This window comes from Salvelinus namaycush, chromosome 1, assembly GCF_016432855.1.
Source record: "Salvelinus namaycush isolate Seneca chromosome 1, SaNama_1.0, whole genome shotgun sequence".
NCBI lineage: Eukaryota > Metazoa > Chordata > Actinopteri > Salmoniformes > Salmonidae > Salvelinus > Salvelinus namaycush.
The window spans coordinates 3468303-3485380 of NC_052307.1; the positions used below are offsets into that span (position 1 = coordinate 3468303).

Genomic DNA, 17078 nt, shown 5'->3' on the forward strand with positions numbered 1-17078 from the left:
AAAAATGTTATCATATTACTCCAGTGCTAGCCTCTCTACACTGACTTCCTGTTAAGGCTAGGGCTGATTTCAAGGTTTTACTGCTAACCTACAAAGCCTTACATGGACTTGCTCCTACCCATCTTTCCGATTTGGTCCTGCCGTACATACCTACACGTACGCTACGGTCACAAGACGCAGGCCTCCTAATTGTCCCTAGAATTTCTAAGCAAACAGCTGGAGGCAGGGCTTTCTCCTATAGAGCTCCATTTTTATGGAATGGTCTGCCTACCCATGTGAGAGTCGCAGACGTGGTCTTGACCTTTAAAGGCGCCCCGCTAGCGGGACAATTTACGGTGAAACTGGAGGGCGCGCAATTCAAATAAATAATCATAATAATTATGGATATTAAACATTTATGAACATACAAGTGTCTTATATCGGTTAAAGGCTTACATTTTTGTTAATCTAACTGCACTGTCCGATTTACAATCGGCTTTACAGCGAAAGCATACCATGCAATTGTTTGAGGACGGCGCCCCACATCAAAATATTGTTAGATAAAATCCTTCTCTATATCCCAAAAAGTCTGTTCAGTTGGCGCCATCGATTTGAGTAATCCACTCGTTCAACATGCCAAGATAGGAATCCGAAAATAGGTGTGTACAGTAGGTGTGTACAGTAGGGGTAGGTGTGTACAGTAGGAAGAGGTGTGTACAGTGGGGGTAGGGTTAGGGTTAGGTGTGTACAATAGGGTTAGGGGTGTAGAATAGGATTAGGGGTAGGTGTGTACAGTAGGGTTAGGGGTAGGTGTGTACAGTAGGGTTAGGGTTAGGTTAAGGGTTAAGTACTGACCCATGTAGGGAAGAAAGGACTGGTCTTGAACTTCTTCAGCATCATGGAGGTAGTGTAGGTTCCCAGGAAAAGGATGAAGGAGATCAGAGTGATGTCAGGAACATATTTACATGCCTTCCCCACCAGCTCTCCTCCATACTTCAGACAATCCTTCTTAGACAGGGACGACCACGTGGCATTCAGAGGCTGCGGACACACAAAAAGTATTCAGAGAATGCAGAGACAAAACAATATGACTTAGAGGCTGAAAAGACAAAACTATTTGAGAGTATGTAGAGACAAGACAATATGACTTAGAAGATGTAAAGACAAAACTATTTGAGAGTATGTAGAGACAAGACACAATGACTTAGAAGATGTAGAGACAAAAAGATTTGAGAGTATGTAGAGACAAGACACAATGACTTAGAAGATGTAAAGACAAAACTATTTGAGAGTATGTAGAGACAAGACACAATGACTTAGAGGCTGAAAAGACAAAACTATTTGAGAGTATGTAGAGACAAGACACAATGACTTAGAAGATGTAAAGACAAAAAGATTTGAGAGTATGTAGAGACAAGACAATATGACTTAGAAGATGTAGAGACAAAACAATGTATCTTACAGTTTGTAGAGGAAAACAATGTGAGACTTGAGCTAAAACAATATGACTTAGAGGCTATAAAGACATAACTATGTGGCTTAGAGACTGTAGATATAAATCAAAATGACAGAGGATGTAGAGACAAAACAATATGGGACGATGACAAGACAAAACAAAATGGCTTAGAGACTGAAGATATAAATCAATATGACTTAGAGGATGTAGAAACAAAACAATATGAGAGACTGTAGAGACAAAACAATATGAGAGACAAAACAATATGAGAGGCTGTAGAGACAAAACAATATGAGAGGCTGTAGAGACAAAACAATATGAGACTGTAGAGACAACAATATGAGAGGCTGTAGAGACAAAACAATATGAGAGACAAAACAATATGAGAGGCTGTAGAGACAAAACAATATGAGAGACTGTAGAGACAAAACAATATGAGAGACTGTAGAGACAAAACAATATGAGAGGCTGTAGAGACAAAACAATATGAGAGGCTGTAGAGACAAAACAATATGAGAGACTGTAGAGACAAAACAATATGAGAGACAAAACAATATGAGAGGCTGTAGAGACAAAACAATATGAGAGACTGTAGAGACAAAACAATATGAGAGGCTGTAGAGACAAAACAATATGAGAGACAAAACAATATGAGAGGCTGTAGAGACAAAACAATATGAGAGACTGTAGAGACAAAACAATATGAGAGGCTGTAGAGACAAAACAATATGAGAGACAAAACAATATGAGAGGCTGTAGAGACAAAACAATATGAGAGACAAAACAATATGAGAGGCTGTAGAGACAAAACAATATGAGAGACTGTAGAGACAAAACAATATGAGAGGCTGTAGAGACAAAACAATATGAGAGACAAAACAATATGAGAGGCTGTAGAGACAAAACAATATGAGAGGCTGTAGAGACAAAACAATATGAGAGGCTGTAGAGACAAAACGATATGAGAGGCTGTAGAGACAAAACAATATGAGAGACAAAACAATATGAGAGGCTGTAGAGACAAAACAATATGAGAGACAAAACAATATGAGAGGCTGTAGAGACAAAACAATATGAGAGGCTGTAGAGACAAAACAATATGAGAGGCTGTAGAGACAAAACAATATGAGAGACAAAACAATATGAGAGGCTGTAGAGACAAAACAATATGAGAGGCTGTAGAGACAAAACAATATGAGAGACAAAACAATATGAGAGGCTGTAGAGACAAAACAATATGAGAGACAAAACAATATGAGAGGCTGTAGAGACAAAACAATATGAGAGACAAAACAATATGAGAGTCTGTAGGGACAAAACAATATGAGAGTCTGTAGGGACAAAACAATATGAGAGGCTGTAGAGACAAAACAATATGAGAGACTGTAGAAACAAAACAATATGAGAGACAAAACGATATGAGAGGCTGTAGAGACAAAACAATATGAGAGACAAAACAATATGAGAGGCTGTAGAGACAAAACAAAATGCCCCTTTCGACGTATTATTTGGTCCCCTTGTTCTGTTTCTGAGTTTGGGGTTTGGGGGACTTACTAGATCAGTGTTGTTGAAGTACCAGACAGCAGTGCTCTCAGCATCCAGAGGATCTCCAAACACCACCGTACTGTTTTCTGGAGGACAACAAGAGAACAAATCAGTCTCAGAAATAATCTAGATGTTAAGACATTCATTTTACTTCAAGAGTTAAAGGCCATGACCAAGAGAAGCGACCAACCTGGTATCCCACCGTGACCCCTTCAACAGCAGCCAACCTGGCATCCCACCATGACCCCTGCAACAGCAGCCAACCTGGCATCCCACCATGACCCCTGCAACAGCAGCCAACCTGGCATCCCACCATGACCCCATCAACACCAACCAACCTGGCATCCCACCATGACCCCATCAACACCAACCAACCTGGTATCCCACCATGACCCCATCAACACCAACCAACCTGGCATCCCACCATGACCCCATCAACACCAACCAACCTGGTATCCCACCATGACCCCATCAACACCAACCAACCTGGTATCCCACCATGACCCCATCAACACCAACCAACCTGGCATCCCACCATGACCCCATCAACACCAACCAACCTGGTATCCCACCATGACCCCATCAACACCAACCAACCTGGTATCCCACCATGACCCCTGCCAGCGGCAACTGGGAACTCTTTTAAACATCTGGTGTTTCCCTCCAGAGATTCCTGGCCTTTATCTGGAGTCTGGAGTCGAGGCAGGAGTGGTGGGGGTGATGGATTCAACTCCGGAAAGAGCAGAGAAAAGCACCATGGGACAGAATACAAATGTAATCATTCAGCATCAGACTAGCCTCACAGATTATCCATTATATTGACCTGATAGTCAGCAGAGGGAGCACCCCCCTATCCACATTGTAGGGACAGTAGTGGAGAAGGTGGAACGTTTTAAGTTCCTCAGCGTACACCTCACGGACTAACTGAAATGGTCCACCCACACAGACAGCGTTGTGAAGAAGGCGCAGCAGTGCCTCTTCAACCTCAGGAGGCTGAAGAAATTCGGCTTGTCACCAAAAAGCACTCACAAACTTCTACAGATGCACAATCGAGAGCATCCTGTCGGGCTGTATCACCGCCTGGTATGGCAACTGCTCCGCCCACAACCGTAAGGCTCTCCAGAGGGTAGTGAGGTCAGCACAACGCATCACCGGGGGCAAACTACCTGCCCTCCAGGACACCTACGCCACCCGATGTCACAGGAAGGCCATAAAGATCATCAAGGACAACAACCACCCAAGCCACTGCCTGTTCACCCCGCTATCATCCAGAAGGCGAGGTCAGTACAGGTGCATCAAAGCTGGGACCGAGAGACTGAAAAACAGCTTCTATCTCAAGGCCATCAGACTGTTAAACAGCCACCACTAACATTGAGGCTGCTGCCAACATACTGACTCAAATCTCTAGCCACTTGAATAATGAATAATTGGATGTAATAAATGTATCACTAGTCACTTTAAACAATGCCACTTTATATAATGTTTACGTACCCTACATTACTCATCTCATATGTATATACTGTACTCTATACCATCTACTGCATCTGGCCTATGCCACACGGCCATCGCTCATCCATATATTTATATGTACATATTCTTTATCCCTTTACACTTGTGTGTATAAGGTAGTTGTTGTGAAATTGTTAGGTTAGATTACTTGTTAGATATTACTGCACTGTCGGAACTAGAAGCACAAGCATTTAGCTACACTCACATTAACATCTGCTAACCATGTGTATGTGACCAATAAAATGTGATTTTATTTTATTTTATTTGATACTCTGGTGGCTGCTCTAATAATGAAAAGAAATGTCTTCAAAAATGGAAGGCAGTTGGGAGGAGGCAAGATCAGGTGGGACCATTCTAGCCAATGAGAGGGCAGATAGGGACCATTCTAGCCAATGAGAGGGCAGATAGGGACCATTCTAGCCAATGAGAGGGCAGATAGGGTCTGAATACTTTCCGAATGCACTTGGACTTTTTACACATTTTGCTTTGTCATTATGGGGTATTGGGTGTAGATTGATGAGGGGGAAAAACTCTGATCCATTTTAGAGTAAGGCTGTAACTTAATAACAAAATGTCAAGGGGTCTGAATACGTCCCGCGTGTACAACAGGTACAACGGTTTCCACTAGTTACCACAGTCACAAAATCAAAAATGCCTATATCGTAAAAATTATTATTATTTTTTTGGGGGGGGGGATTAGGGTTAGGGTTAGGTTTAAAATCACATTTTAAGGAGAGAAATTGTAGAAAAAGTGGCGTTTATGACTTTGAGGCTGTGGTAACTAGTGATGACAAGGCACAACTCCGATACAAAGTGTTTTTTATCAAAGTTGCCGGGATGTCACGTGTCCTACTTATATCAGTACACTTGTAACAACCTAATCATTACGAAACTTCTAGTCGAACTAATAAGCCACAAGTAGCAAATAAGCCATTACATATTTTGTTAACCAAATTATACACTCGCTCATTGACCTCCATACAAAAACTCCTCGCTTGGTGAGTGAAAAAAACTAACAGGAAAAACACCTGCTGGAGAAGACAGATTTTGGGCCCAGTTACACCTCTCACTTAGCTTCTTCTTCTCTGCTAACGCCCACAAGCTGGCACCTTTGGAACATGTTTATCTCTGTGGTCACATGAAGAACCAACACCTCTCCAACCTCATCAAACAGAAACATGTTTATCTCTGTGGTCACATGAAGAACCAACACCTCTCCAACCTCATCAACAACAGAAACATGTTTATCTCTGTGGTCACATGAAGAACCAACACCTCTCCAACCTCATCAACAACAGAAACATGTTTATCTCTGTGGTCACATGAAGAACCAACACCTCTCCAACCTCATCAACAACAGAAACATGTTTATCTCTGTGGTCACATGAAGAACCAACACCTCTCCAACCTCATCAACAACAACAGAAACATGTTTATCTCTGTGGTCACATGAAGAACCAACACCTCTCCAACCTCATCATCAACAACAGAAACATGTTCATCTCTGTGGTCACATGAAGAACCAACACCTCTCCAACCTCATCAACAACAGAAACATGTTTATCTCTGTGGTCACATGAAGAACCAACACCTCTCCAACCTCATCAACAACAGAAACATGTTTATCTCTGTGGTCACATGAAGAACCAACACCTCTCCAACCTCATCAAACAGAAACATGTTTATCTCTGTGGTCACATGAAGAACCAACACCTCTCCAACCTCATCAACAACAGAAACATGTTCATCTCTGTGGTCACATGAAGAACCAACACCTCTCCAACCTCATCATCAAACAGAAACATGTTTATCTCTGTGGTCACATGAAGAACCAACACCTCTCCAACCTCATCAACAACAGAAACATGTTCATCTCTGTGGTCACATGAAGAACCAACACCTCTCCAACCTCATCATCAACAGAAACATGTTTATCTCTGTGGTCACATGAAGAACCAACACCTCTCCAACCTCATCAACAACAGAAACATGTTTATCTCTGTGGTCACATGAAGAACCAACACCTCTCCAACCTCATCAACAACAGAAACATGTTCATCTCTGTGGTCACATGAAGAACCAACACCTCTCCAACCTCATCAACAACAGAAACATGTTTATCTCTGTGGTCACATGAAGAACCAACACCTCTCCAACCTCATCAACAACAGAAACATGTTTATCTCTGTGGTCACATGAAGAACCAACACCTCTCCAACCTCATCAACAACAACAGTGGTTATTTCCATCACCTTCTACTAAAGTATTGTTGAGAATATTCCACCTAATTCACTGTAGTATCTTTACGACTATTTCTCACGCTTTATCTCTGCAAGATAATGGGCAATAAATTACTGTTCTTCTCCTTTTCCTTCTTACTACAGTATCATGTTGACTTTTTCACTTGTTTCACTACAGGCTACAGTATCATTTTGAATATTTCACCTTTTTCACTAGACTATAATATGTGAACCGATTCAGGAAACTAGGCGTATGTCGCAAGCCACGACTTCACAGGAGAGCTGTTTGAACGTAAAACATTTTTTAAAATCAAAATATGTTTTTTGGCAGAAATGCCTTCTGGGACATGTGAACGTTCATGTTCCTTAATAACAAACTTGTATGCCATCTGCAAATACGAATACAATTGTTAAATTACAAGCCTTGTTGGTTTAGCCTCAGAAAAAGTTGGCAACCGTCCCACTAGTTATGATTGGCTGAGATAATGAGTGGGCTGGACATGCCAAGAGAGAAGTTCGGATTGGTCTGCCATAGCAGGCTTCTGTCTATTTGAGCTCGTCAGTCTGCGTTGGTAATCCTGAAATGTATTGTGTAGTGGAGCTGCATAAGTGTTGCTCTCCACTTTCTGGAGGACCGAGTTTTGAAATCAGTGGAATTAGAGTCTGATAGCTAAAGAGATGGAGAACCTGTCTCTGGATTACATCTTCAGGGCAACCGTGGCATGTCATTCCTGACAGGGAGATTCATCCATGATGCATGGTGATGAATGCAGGTAAGACAGTCTAGCGTTAGCTAGCTACATTTTCAGATATTACACGTTTCTAATTTTGACAGAAAGTGGTTTAATTTCAAGCTAAAGTGTACTGTTAGCTAGCTAGCTAACGTTAGCTGGCTGGCTCCCTAGCTGACATTATTATTTGTTTCCCAGAGTTGTTTGCATTTCTAGTTAGAGCCTAATGTTAGCTAGCTAATACTGAACATGGTTGGTTAGCTCCCAGCACTGTGGCATTGTTGACATGTTGTTCATTGTTGTTTAACTAGCTAATGTTAGCTGGCTGGCTTGTTAGCTAACGTTACGTGACGTGTGTGGTCTTAAACGTTGTCTACCTAGCTAAGTTCATTGTTTACCGAGCTAGCTAGCTATATGGCTTAAGCTAAGACAAAGAGGAGCTCTTCACTAGATACCAAAACATTCAACAGGTGATTTTCTCAAACGTGAGTTTACAAGTTGATCACCTTTCAAAGCATAATTACTTTCCCATTGTTCCTCAAATGCAGTGTATGATATAACATTTTGTAGCTATGAGTATCTACTTTTATCCAATGTAAAAAACACCATTTCACATTTTGCTACATCAGACCGAAACCAGGTGGTGAGTCACAAATACTTTTGACTATTTGACTTGTTTCACTACAGACTGCAGTATAATTTTGACTATTTCATAGATCCACAGATGATGCAATCTCTATTGCACTCCACACTGCCCTTTCCTACCTGGACAAAAGGAACACCTATGTGAGAATGCTATTCATTGATTACAGCTCAGCGTTCAACACCATAGTACCCTCAAAGCTCATCACTAAGCTAAGGATCCTGGGACTAAACACCTCCCTTTGCAACTGGATCCTGGACTTCCGGAAGGGCCATCCCCAGGTGGTAAGGGTAGTTAACAACACATCTGCCATGCTGATCCTCAACACTGGAGCCCCCCAGGGGTGCGTGCTTAGTCCCCTCCTGTACTCCCTGTTCACCCACGACTGCATGGCCAGACACAACTCCAACACCAGAATAACAACCTATCCCTCAACGTAACCAAGACTAAGGAGATGATTGTGGACCACAGGAAAAGGAGGACCGAGCATGCCCCCATTCTCATCGATGGGGCTGCAGTGGAGCAGGTTGAGAGCTTCAAGTTCCTTGGTGTCCACATCACCAACAAATTAGAATGGTCCAAACACACCAAAACGATCGTGAAGAGGGCACGACAAAGCCTATTCCCCCTCAGGAAACTAAAATGATTTGGCATGGGTCCTGAGATCCTCAAAAGGTTCTACAGCTGCAACATCGAGAGCATCCTGACCGGTTGCATCACTGCCTGGTAAGGCAACTGCTCGGCCTCCGACCACAAGGCACTACAGAGGGTAGTGCGTACGGCCCAGTACATCACTGGGGCTAAGCTGCCTGCCATCCAGGACCTCTACACCAGGCGGTGTCAGAGGAAGGCCCAAAAAATGGTCAAAGACAATTTTGCAAGCGAAACCAAGCGGTACCGGAGTGCCAAGTCTAGGACAAAAATGCTTCTCCACAGTTTTTACCCCCAAACCATAAGACTCCTGAACAGGTAATCAAATGGCTACCCGAACTATTTGCATTGTGTGCCTCCCCCAACCCCTCTTTTCAGCTGCTGCTACTCTCTGTTTATCATACATGCATAGTCACTTTAACTATACATTCATGTACATACTACCTCAAAACTACCTCAACCAGTGCTCCTGCACATTGGCTAACCGGGCTATCTGCATTGTGTCCCGCCACCCACCAATTAAATTCAATTCAAGGGGCTTTATTGGCATGGGAAACATATGTTAACATTGCCAAAGCAAGTGAGGTAGATAATATACAAAAGTGAAATAAACAATAAAAAACCATCCACTACCCGCCAACCCCTCTTTTACGCTACTGCTACTCTCTGTCCATCATATATGCATAGTCACTTTAACCATATCTACATGTACATACTACCTCAATCAGCCTGACTAACCGGTGTCTGTATGTAGCCTCGCTTCTTTTATAGCCTCGCTACTTTTATAGCCTCGCTACTGTATATAGCCTGTCTTTTTACTGTTGTTTTATTTCTTTACCTACCTATTGTTCACCTAATACCTTTGTTGCACTATTGGTTAGAGCCTGTAAGGAAGCATTTCACTGTAAGGTCTACTACACCTGTTGTATTCGGCGCACGTGACAAACTTTGATTTGATTTGTTTCACTACAGACTACAGTATCATTTTGGCTTTTTCACTTGTTTCACTACAGACTAAAGTATCATTTTGGCTATTTCACTTGTTTCACTACAGACTACAGTATCATTTTGGCTTTTTCACTTGTTTCACTACAGACTAAAGTATCATTTTGGCTATTTCACTTGTTTCACTACAGACTACAGTATCATTTTAACAATTTAATTTGTTTCACTAGAGCAGTTGTCACCAACCGGTCGATCGCGATCGACTTGTCGATCTCTAAGGCATTTCTAGTCGATCGCCAAACATTTCTGTAAAAAACCCAACGATAAAGCCTTGTGTTACTATTTTTGTATTAGTCTCGGGCTGTTAAAGGTAGGTGCAGCCAATTCAGCTGGAAAACTGTTGCCATTTCATGTGATTGAAGGTACAAACTCTGCCTTCTCGTTTGGCCCGGAGATTAAATCAAGTGCACTATAGGCCTACCGCTGGCCAATCAGATTGCTCAGATGACCGAGTCTGCAGTAAGGTAGAAGGCATGAAAGAAAGCTACGGCAAAATTGATACTGTGAGATTTCAAAATGTTTAAAACCATGTGACTAGAGAGAGAATGTCAACAATAAATAACGAACAATAAAGAGCTGCTGTTTTTATGAGTTCCTGTTCTTACTCAGCACTGTCAACACTTTGTATTCAACACCTTTATGTCATAAAATGCTTGTTCTTCCTATCTCCACTCAGCGCTACAACAAGCAGTGCAGCAGTAATGAATGAGGAGGGAAGTGCATCTATAGGCTTGCGTTGTTATTAGGGGCTTGGGGCTTTTTTAATCAAGGAATATCTCACTTTCTCTGTTCATAGGAGTAACAACATGAATTTGAGCAGGAGGCTGAAATAATGCGTTACGACTCGAATTTCGCCATCAGCTGGAAGAAGGTGTCCCTTTTTGGTCAGTGGAGGAAAGGGAGAGCGGAGGGATGTTGAGAGACGGACCCTCAGTCTGCTGCTCTCTCCCTCCGCTGAGACGGACCCTCAGTCTGCTGCTCTCTCCCTCCGCTGAGACGGACCCCCCTCAGTCTGCTGCTCTCTCCCTCCGCTGAGACGGACCCCCCTCAGTCTGCTGCTCTCTCCCTCCGCTGAGACGGACCCCCCTCAGTCTGCTGCTCTCTCCCTCCGCTGAGACGGACCCCCCTCAGTCTGCTGCTCTCTCCCTCCGCTGAGACGGACCCCCCTCAGTCTGCTGCTCTCTCCCTCCGCTGAGACGGACCCCCCTCAGTCTGCTGCTCTCTCCCTCCGCTGAGACGGACCCCCCTCAGTCTGCTGCTCTCTCCCTCCGCTGAGACGGACCCCCCTCAGTCTGCTGCTCTCTCCCTCCGCTGAGACGGACCCCCCTCAGTCTGCTGCTCTCTCCCTCCGCTGAGACGGACCCCCCTCAGTCTGCTGCTCTCTCCCTCCGCTGAGACGGACCCCCCTCAGTCTGCTGCTCTCTCCCTCTGCTGAGACTGACCCTCAGTCTGCTGCTCTCTCCCTCCGCTGAGACGGACCCTCAGATACAGGCACCATCAGCCCAGTAAAATAAAAAGCTAATTATTTAAATGTGTGCTCACTCAGCTGTTCCTCACAAGTAATACAACAATGGATCTATTACCGGTGTGATCATATAGCCTACCTCAAATGTTGAAATATAATTTAAAAAAATGTCCCAAACAACAATGCATTGGCAGGTAAATTCAAGCAAAGCCAGTATGCGGTGATAATGTATTGGGCCTATAGCTTTCTGCACAAACCCCATTGCTACAGTACTGTTTTTAATTGGTTAATGTTGCGTAGGCTTCCATTTTTTTTAAGTCATGTTAATTAAAAATCAGAGCGGTAAATCTCAACATGCATTTTGACTCAGAAAATGATCTCAGTGATCTTGACTCAGAAAAGGTTGGTGACCACTGCACTGATAGCTATCATTTTGACAAGGTCACTTGTTTCACAACATACTACAGTATTATTTGGAATATTTTACCTTTTTCACTACAGACTATAGTATGATTTTGACTGTTTGACTTGTTTCACTAGAGACTACAGTATCATTTTGACTATTTCACTTGTTTCACTATAGTATCATTTTGACTATTTCACTTGTTTCACTACAGTATCATTTTGACTATTTCATTTTGACTAGAGTATCTGTGACCATTTCACCAGTTTGAATGCAGTATCTTTGTGACTATTCCAGAGGGGATGTGTATAATCTAAACGTCATTCCTGCAGGGTGAACCCCAGGACACAATCCTTCTGCAAGCTAAGGCCCTTTCAGGAATGTAATGTGATCTTATGACTGTGGTCCTGACTCCTGATTCTCCTTCAGTAACCCTAACCTCAGGGAGAAAACAACATATCAGAGATATACGTGTATCCATGATGTTGTCCTTTCTTCAGAGCATTGCATCTTTATGTGTTTATAGCAACAACCCTGAAAAGCATCAGAATGCTGACATGTTTCAGCTTGCTTATGTTCAGAATCTACCATGCATCAGTCTTCTGAAACACTGGCTGGTTCATTTACTTCCTACTGGTCTGCATTTCCCCTCCTCCTTCTGGTATGATGCCCCATACGGCTTAGCTCATCCATGCATAGGAGCTTAACTATGACAGACACACACACACACTTTGAACTTTGAACAAGGGAGATCCCGGTTTGTTGTTTTGAAAGTTTTTGAAAGTCTGAAAAAGTGTTCGGTTGAAAAGGTTTGGTTACTAGCTACCTTTTGAATTTGGATCCTGCGACGCAGTTAGCCTCAGTTGCTGGGACCGCTACTATCGGTCCAGGGATCATGCCAACCGAAGGTCTGAGGAGCTGCTTGGCCTAGAAGCTAGCCTAACTGCAACTACAGTAGCTATCAAGCTAGCCAGGTTTCCTTGACAGCTTGAACACAGCCCGTGACGCAGTTAGCCCTTGTGGCTGAGACCATGGATTGTACCAGGCTTGTGGATGTCTAAATCCCTGCTGTTTGTTTTCATCTGCCCTGGGACCTACCCTGTCTGGAACTGCGTGGAGTACCAGCGTTAGCCTACATTGCTACCATGGCATCCAAAGCCAGAGGTGGGAGTAATGGAGAGGACAGTGTTTCTTTATCACAGGTGAAGGATATTTTAAACAAACAAAAAGGCTTCTAAAAACAGTTGTTACAACAACAGGGAAATAACTTTAACAGCTTTGTCCAAATACTGATGGACTCAACAAAATAATGGATGATCTGGCTAGAGAGGTCCTTAAAAACAGTTTCCACTGCTCAGAAGGAAAGGTGGATTTCCTGAAATAGAAATTCAGCAAGATGACAACAAACTGGAAGTCCACGTGAGATGACAGCAGCACTGTCTGTGAATTATTACAGATGACTGGGAAAACAGATTATCCAGAGGGACAATCCAGGAGAAATAACATTGTTGTGGATGACATACCAGAGTCTTCACATGAGAACTGGGCAGAGTCTGACGAGAAAGTGAGAAAAATCTTTACTGAAAAGCTGCAGATGGATCATACAGAGATTGAGGTGGAGCGCACCGACTTGTCTGGAATACCTGTAACCAACCTAGGTGACAGACCCAGGCCGGTGACAGACCCAGGCCGGTGACAGACCCAGGCCGGTGACAGACCCAGGCCGGTGACAGACCCAGGCCGGTGACAGACCCAGGCCGATAGTGGTCAAGTTCCTGAGGTTTAAGGACAAGATGACTGTTCTGCAGAGAGCCAAGAACTTCAGAGGAACCAACATTTTCCTCAATTAGGACTTTTCTGAAGCCATGAAAGCTTATGTTAGTAGGTAGGTCTTACCTAAGATGGTAGAGGCCATACACATACAGTGGGTAGATTAGTAGGCCTTACCTAAGATGGTAGAGGCCATACACATACAGTGGGTAGATTAGTAGGCCTTACCTAAGATGGTAGGGGCTATACACATACAGTGGGTAGATTAGTAGGCCTTACCTAAGATGGTAGAGGCCATACACATACAGTGGGTAGATTAGTAGGCCTTACCTAAGATGGTAGGGGCTATACACATACAGTGGGTAGATTAGTAGGCCTTACCTAAGATGGTAGAGGCTATACACATACAGTGGGTAGATTAGTAGGTCTTACCTAAGATGGTAGAGGCCATACACATACAGTGGGTAGATTAGTAGGTAGGTCTTACCTAAGATGGTAGAGGCTATACACATACAGTGGGTAGATTAGTAGGCCTTACCTAAGATGGTAGAGGCTATACACATACAGTGGGTAGATTAGTAGGCCTTACCTAAGATGGTAGAGGCTATACACATACAGTGGGTAGATTAGTAGGCCTTACCTAAGATGGTAGAGGCTATACACATACAGTGGGTAGATTAGTAGGTAGGTCTTACCTAAGATGGTAGAGGCTATACACATACAGTGGGTAGATTAGTAGGCCTTACCTAAGATGGTAGAGGCTATACACATACAGTGGGTAGATTAGTAGGTAGGTCTTACCTAAGATGGTAGGGGCTATACACATACAGTGGGTAGATTAGTAGGCCTTACCTAAGATGGTAGAGGCTATACACATACAGTGGGTAGATTAGTAGGCCTTACCTAAGATGGTAGAGGCTATACACATACAGTGGGTAGATTAGTAGGCCTTACCTAAGATGGTAGAGGCTATACACATACAGTGGGTAGATTAGTAGGCCTTACCTAAGATGGTAGAGGCTATACACATACAGTGGGTAGATTAGTAGGTAGGTCTTACCTAAGATGGTAGAGGCTATACACATACAGTGGGTAGATTAGTAGGCCTTACCTAAGATGGTAGAGGCTATACACATACAGTGGGTAGATTAGTAGGTAGGTCTTACCTAAGATGGTAGAGGCTATACACATACAGTGGGTAGATTAGTAGGCCTTACCTAAGATGGTAGAGGCCATACACATACAGTGGGTAGATTAGTAGGTCTTACCTAAGATGGTAGAGGCTATACACATACAGTGGGTAGATTAGTAGGCCTTACCTAAGATAGTAGAGGCTATACACATACAGTGGGTAGATTAGTAGGCCTTACCTAAGATGGTAGAGGCCATACACATACAGTGGGTAGATTAGTAGGCCTTACCTAAGATGGTAGAGGCTATACACATACAGTGGGTAGATTAGTAGGCCTTACCTAAGATGGTAGAGGCCATACACATACAGTGGGTAGATTAGTAGGTCTTACCTAAGATGGTAGAGGCCATACACATACAGTGGGTAGATTAGTAGGTCTTACCTAAGATGGTAGAGGCTATACACATACAGTGGGTAGATTAGTAGGTAGGTCTTACCTAAGATGGTAGGGGCCATACACATACAGTCATACTGGGTGACATAGTCAATCCGGTAGTCAGAGTTGATGGGGTAGTAGTCGGCCAGCTTCAGCATCTTCTTGAAGGCATCATAGATGAAGATGAAGGAGATGAGGCAGGAGAAGCCCTCCTCTGTGAATCGGGTGAAGTACTGAACCATGTAGCTGGCGTCAGTAGCAACCAGCAGCAGACAAAAGAACGCAGACCACAGACCAATCCACAGCCGGAACTCCAGATAGTCAAAGTCATTGTCTCTGGAGGAGAAAGGAGAAAGAGAGGGATAGAGAGAGGAGAGGGAATCACCATGGTGTTAGTTACTGTAACAACAGTAACCATGACCATAATTCAACCATGGTTAGTTAGAACTCCAGATTGTCAAAGTCATTGTACATGGTTAGATAGAACCCCTGTCACACCCTGGCCTTAGTTATCTTTGTTTTCATTATTATTTTAGTTAGGTCAGGGTGTGACATGGGGAAGTTTGTGTGTTTTTGTATTGTCTAGGGTGTTGTATGGTTTAGGGGGTTTAGTAGAGTAGATGGTTTAGTGTTCAGTGTAGGTGTCTAGGAAAGTCTATGGTTGCCTGAATTGGGTCTCAATTAGAGACAGCTGGTTATTGTTGTCTCTGATTGGGAGCCATATTTAAGGCAACCATAGGCTTTAGCTGTTTTGTGGGTAATTGTCTATGTCAGTGTGTAATGGTCAGTGTCAGCACCATTTTGTTTATATAGCTTCACGGTCGTCAGTTTATTATTTTGTTAGTTTGTGTATAGTTGTTCGTTTCGTGTTTCTTTTCTCTCTTCTAATAAAAGAAGATGTATTTTGCACACGCTGCGCCTTGGTCCAATCTCTCACCCAAAGACGATCGTGACAGAATTACCCACCAAACCCGGATCAAGCAGCGTGACAAGCGGCAACAGGATCAAGGCATCAAGGATTCATGGACATGGGAGGAGATATTAGATGGAAAGGGACCTTGGGCACAACCGGGAGAATATCGCCTCCCTCGTGAAGAGCTGGAGGCAGCGAAAGCCGAGAGGAGGCGATATGAGGAGGCAGCACGGAGGCAAGGCTGGAAGCCCGCGAGTACTACCCAAAAATTTCTTGGGGGGGGGCTAAGAGGTAGTGGGCCGAGGGCAGGTAGGAGACCTGCGCCCACTTCCCAGGCTAACCGTGGAGAGCGGGAGTACGGGCGGACACCGTGTTACGCAATAGAGCGCACGGTGTCTCCTGTACGTGTTCATAGCCCGGTGCGGGTTATTCCACCTCCCCGCACTGGTAGGGCTAGATTGGGCATTGAGCCAGGTGCCATGATGCCGGCTCAACGCGTCTGGTCTCCAGTGCGTCTCCTCGGGCCGGCATACATGGCACCAGCCTTACGCATGGTGTCCCCGGTTCGCCTACATAGCCCGGTGCGGGTTATTCCACCTCCCCGCACTGGTCGGGCGACGGGGAGCATTCAACCAGGTAAGGTTGGGCAGGCTCGGTGTTCAAGGGAACCAGTACGCCTGCACGGTCCGGTATTTCCGGCGCCACCTCCCCGCCCCAGTCCAGTACCACCAGTGCCTCCTCCACGCACTAGCCCTATGGTGCGTGTCTCCAGCCCTTTACCACCAGTGCCTAAACCACGCACCAAGCCTCCTGTGTGTCCCCAGAGTCCTGTGCGTCCTGTTGCTGCTCCCCGCACTAGCCCTGAGATGCGTGTCCCCAGTCCGGTACCACCAGTTCCGGCACCACGCACTAGGCCTAATGTGCGCTCCCAGGGTCCAGTATGCCCTGTTCCTTCTCCCCGCACTAGCCTGAAGGTGCGTGTCCTTAGCCCGGTGACTCCAGTTCTGGCACCACGCACCAGGCCTACAGTGCGCCTCATCCGGCCAGAGCCATCCGTCTGCCCAGTGCCATCTGAGCCATCCGTCTCCCCAGCGCCATCTGAGCCATCCGTCTCCCCAGTGCCATCTGAGCCATCCGTCTCCCCAGCGCCATCTGAGCCATCCGTCTGCCCAGTGCCGTCTGAGCCATCCGTCTGTCCCG

At 44.5% G+C, this 17078-nt stretch overlaps 1 protein-coding gene across 1 annotated transcript in view; it reads right to left on the minus strand.

Moving 5' to 3' along the window:
• LOC120050101 (electrogenic sodium bicarbonate cotransporter 1-like) overlaps positions 1-17078 on the minus strand; it is a 150561-nt gene that overhangs the window by 54966 nt on the left and 78517 nt on the right. The window contains exons 11-13 of the mRNA XM_038996746.1: positions 15027-15301; positions 2990-3066; positions 835-1020 (exon numbers count right to left, since the gene is read on the minus strand). Coding sequence (XP_038852674.1) covers positions 835-1020; positions 2990-3066; positions 15027-15301 — 538 coding nt within the window. The remainder of the gene's footprint in view (positions 1-834; positions 1021-2989; positions 3067-15026; positions 15302-17078) is intronic.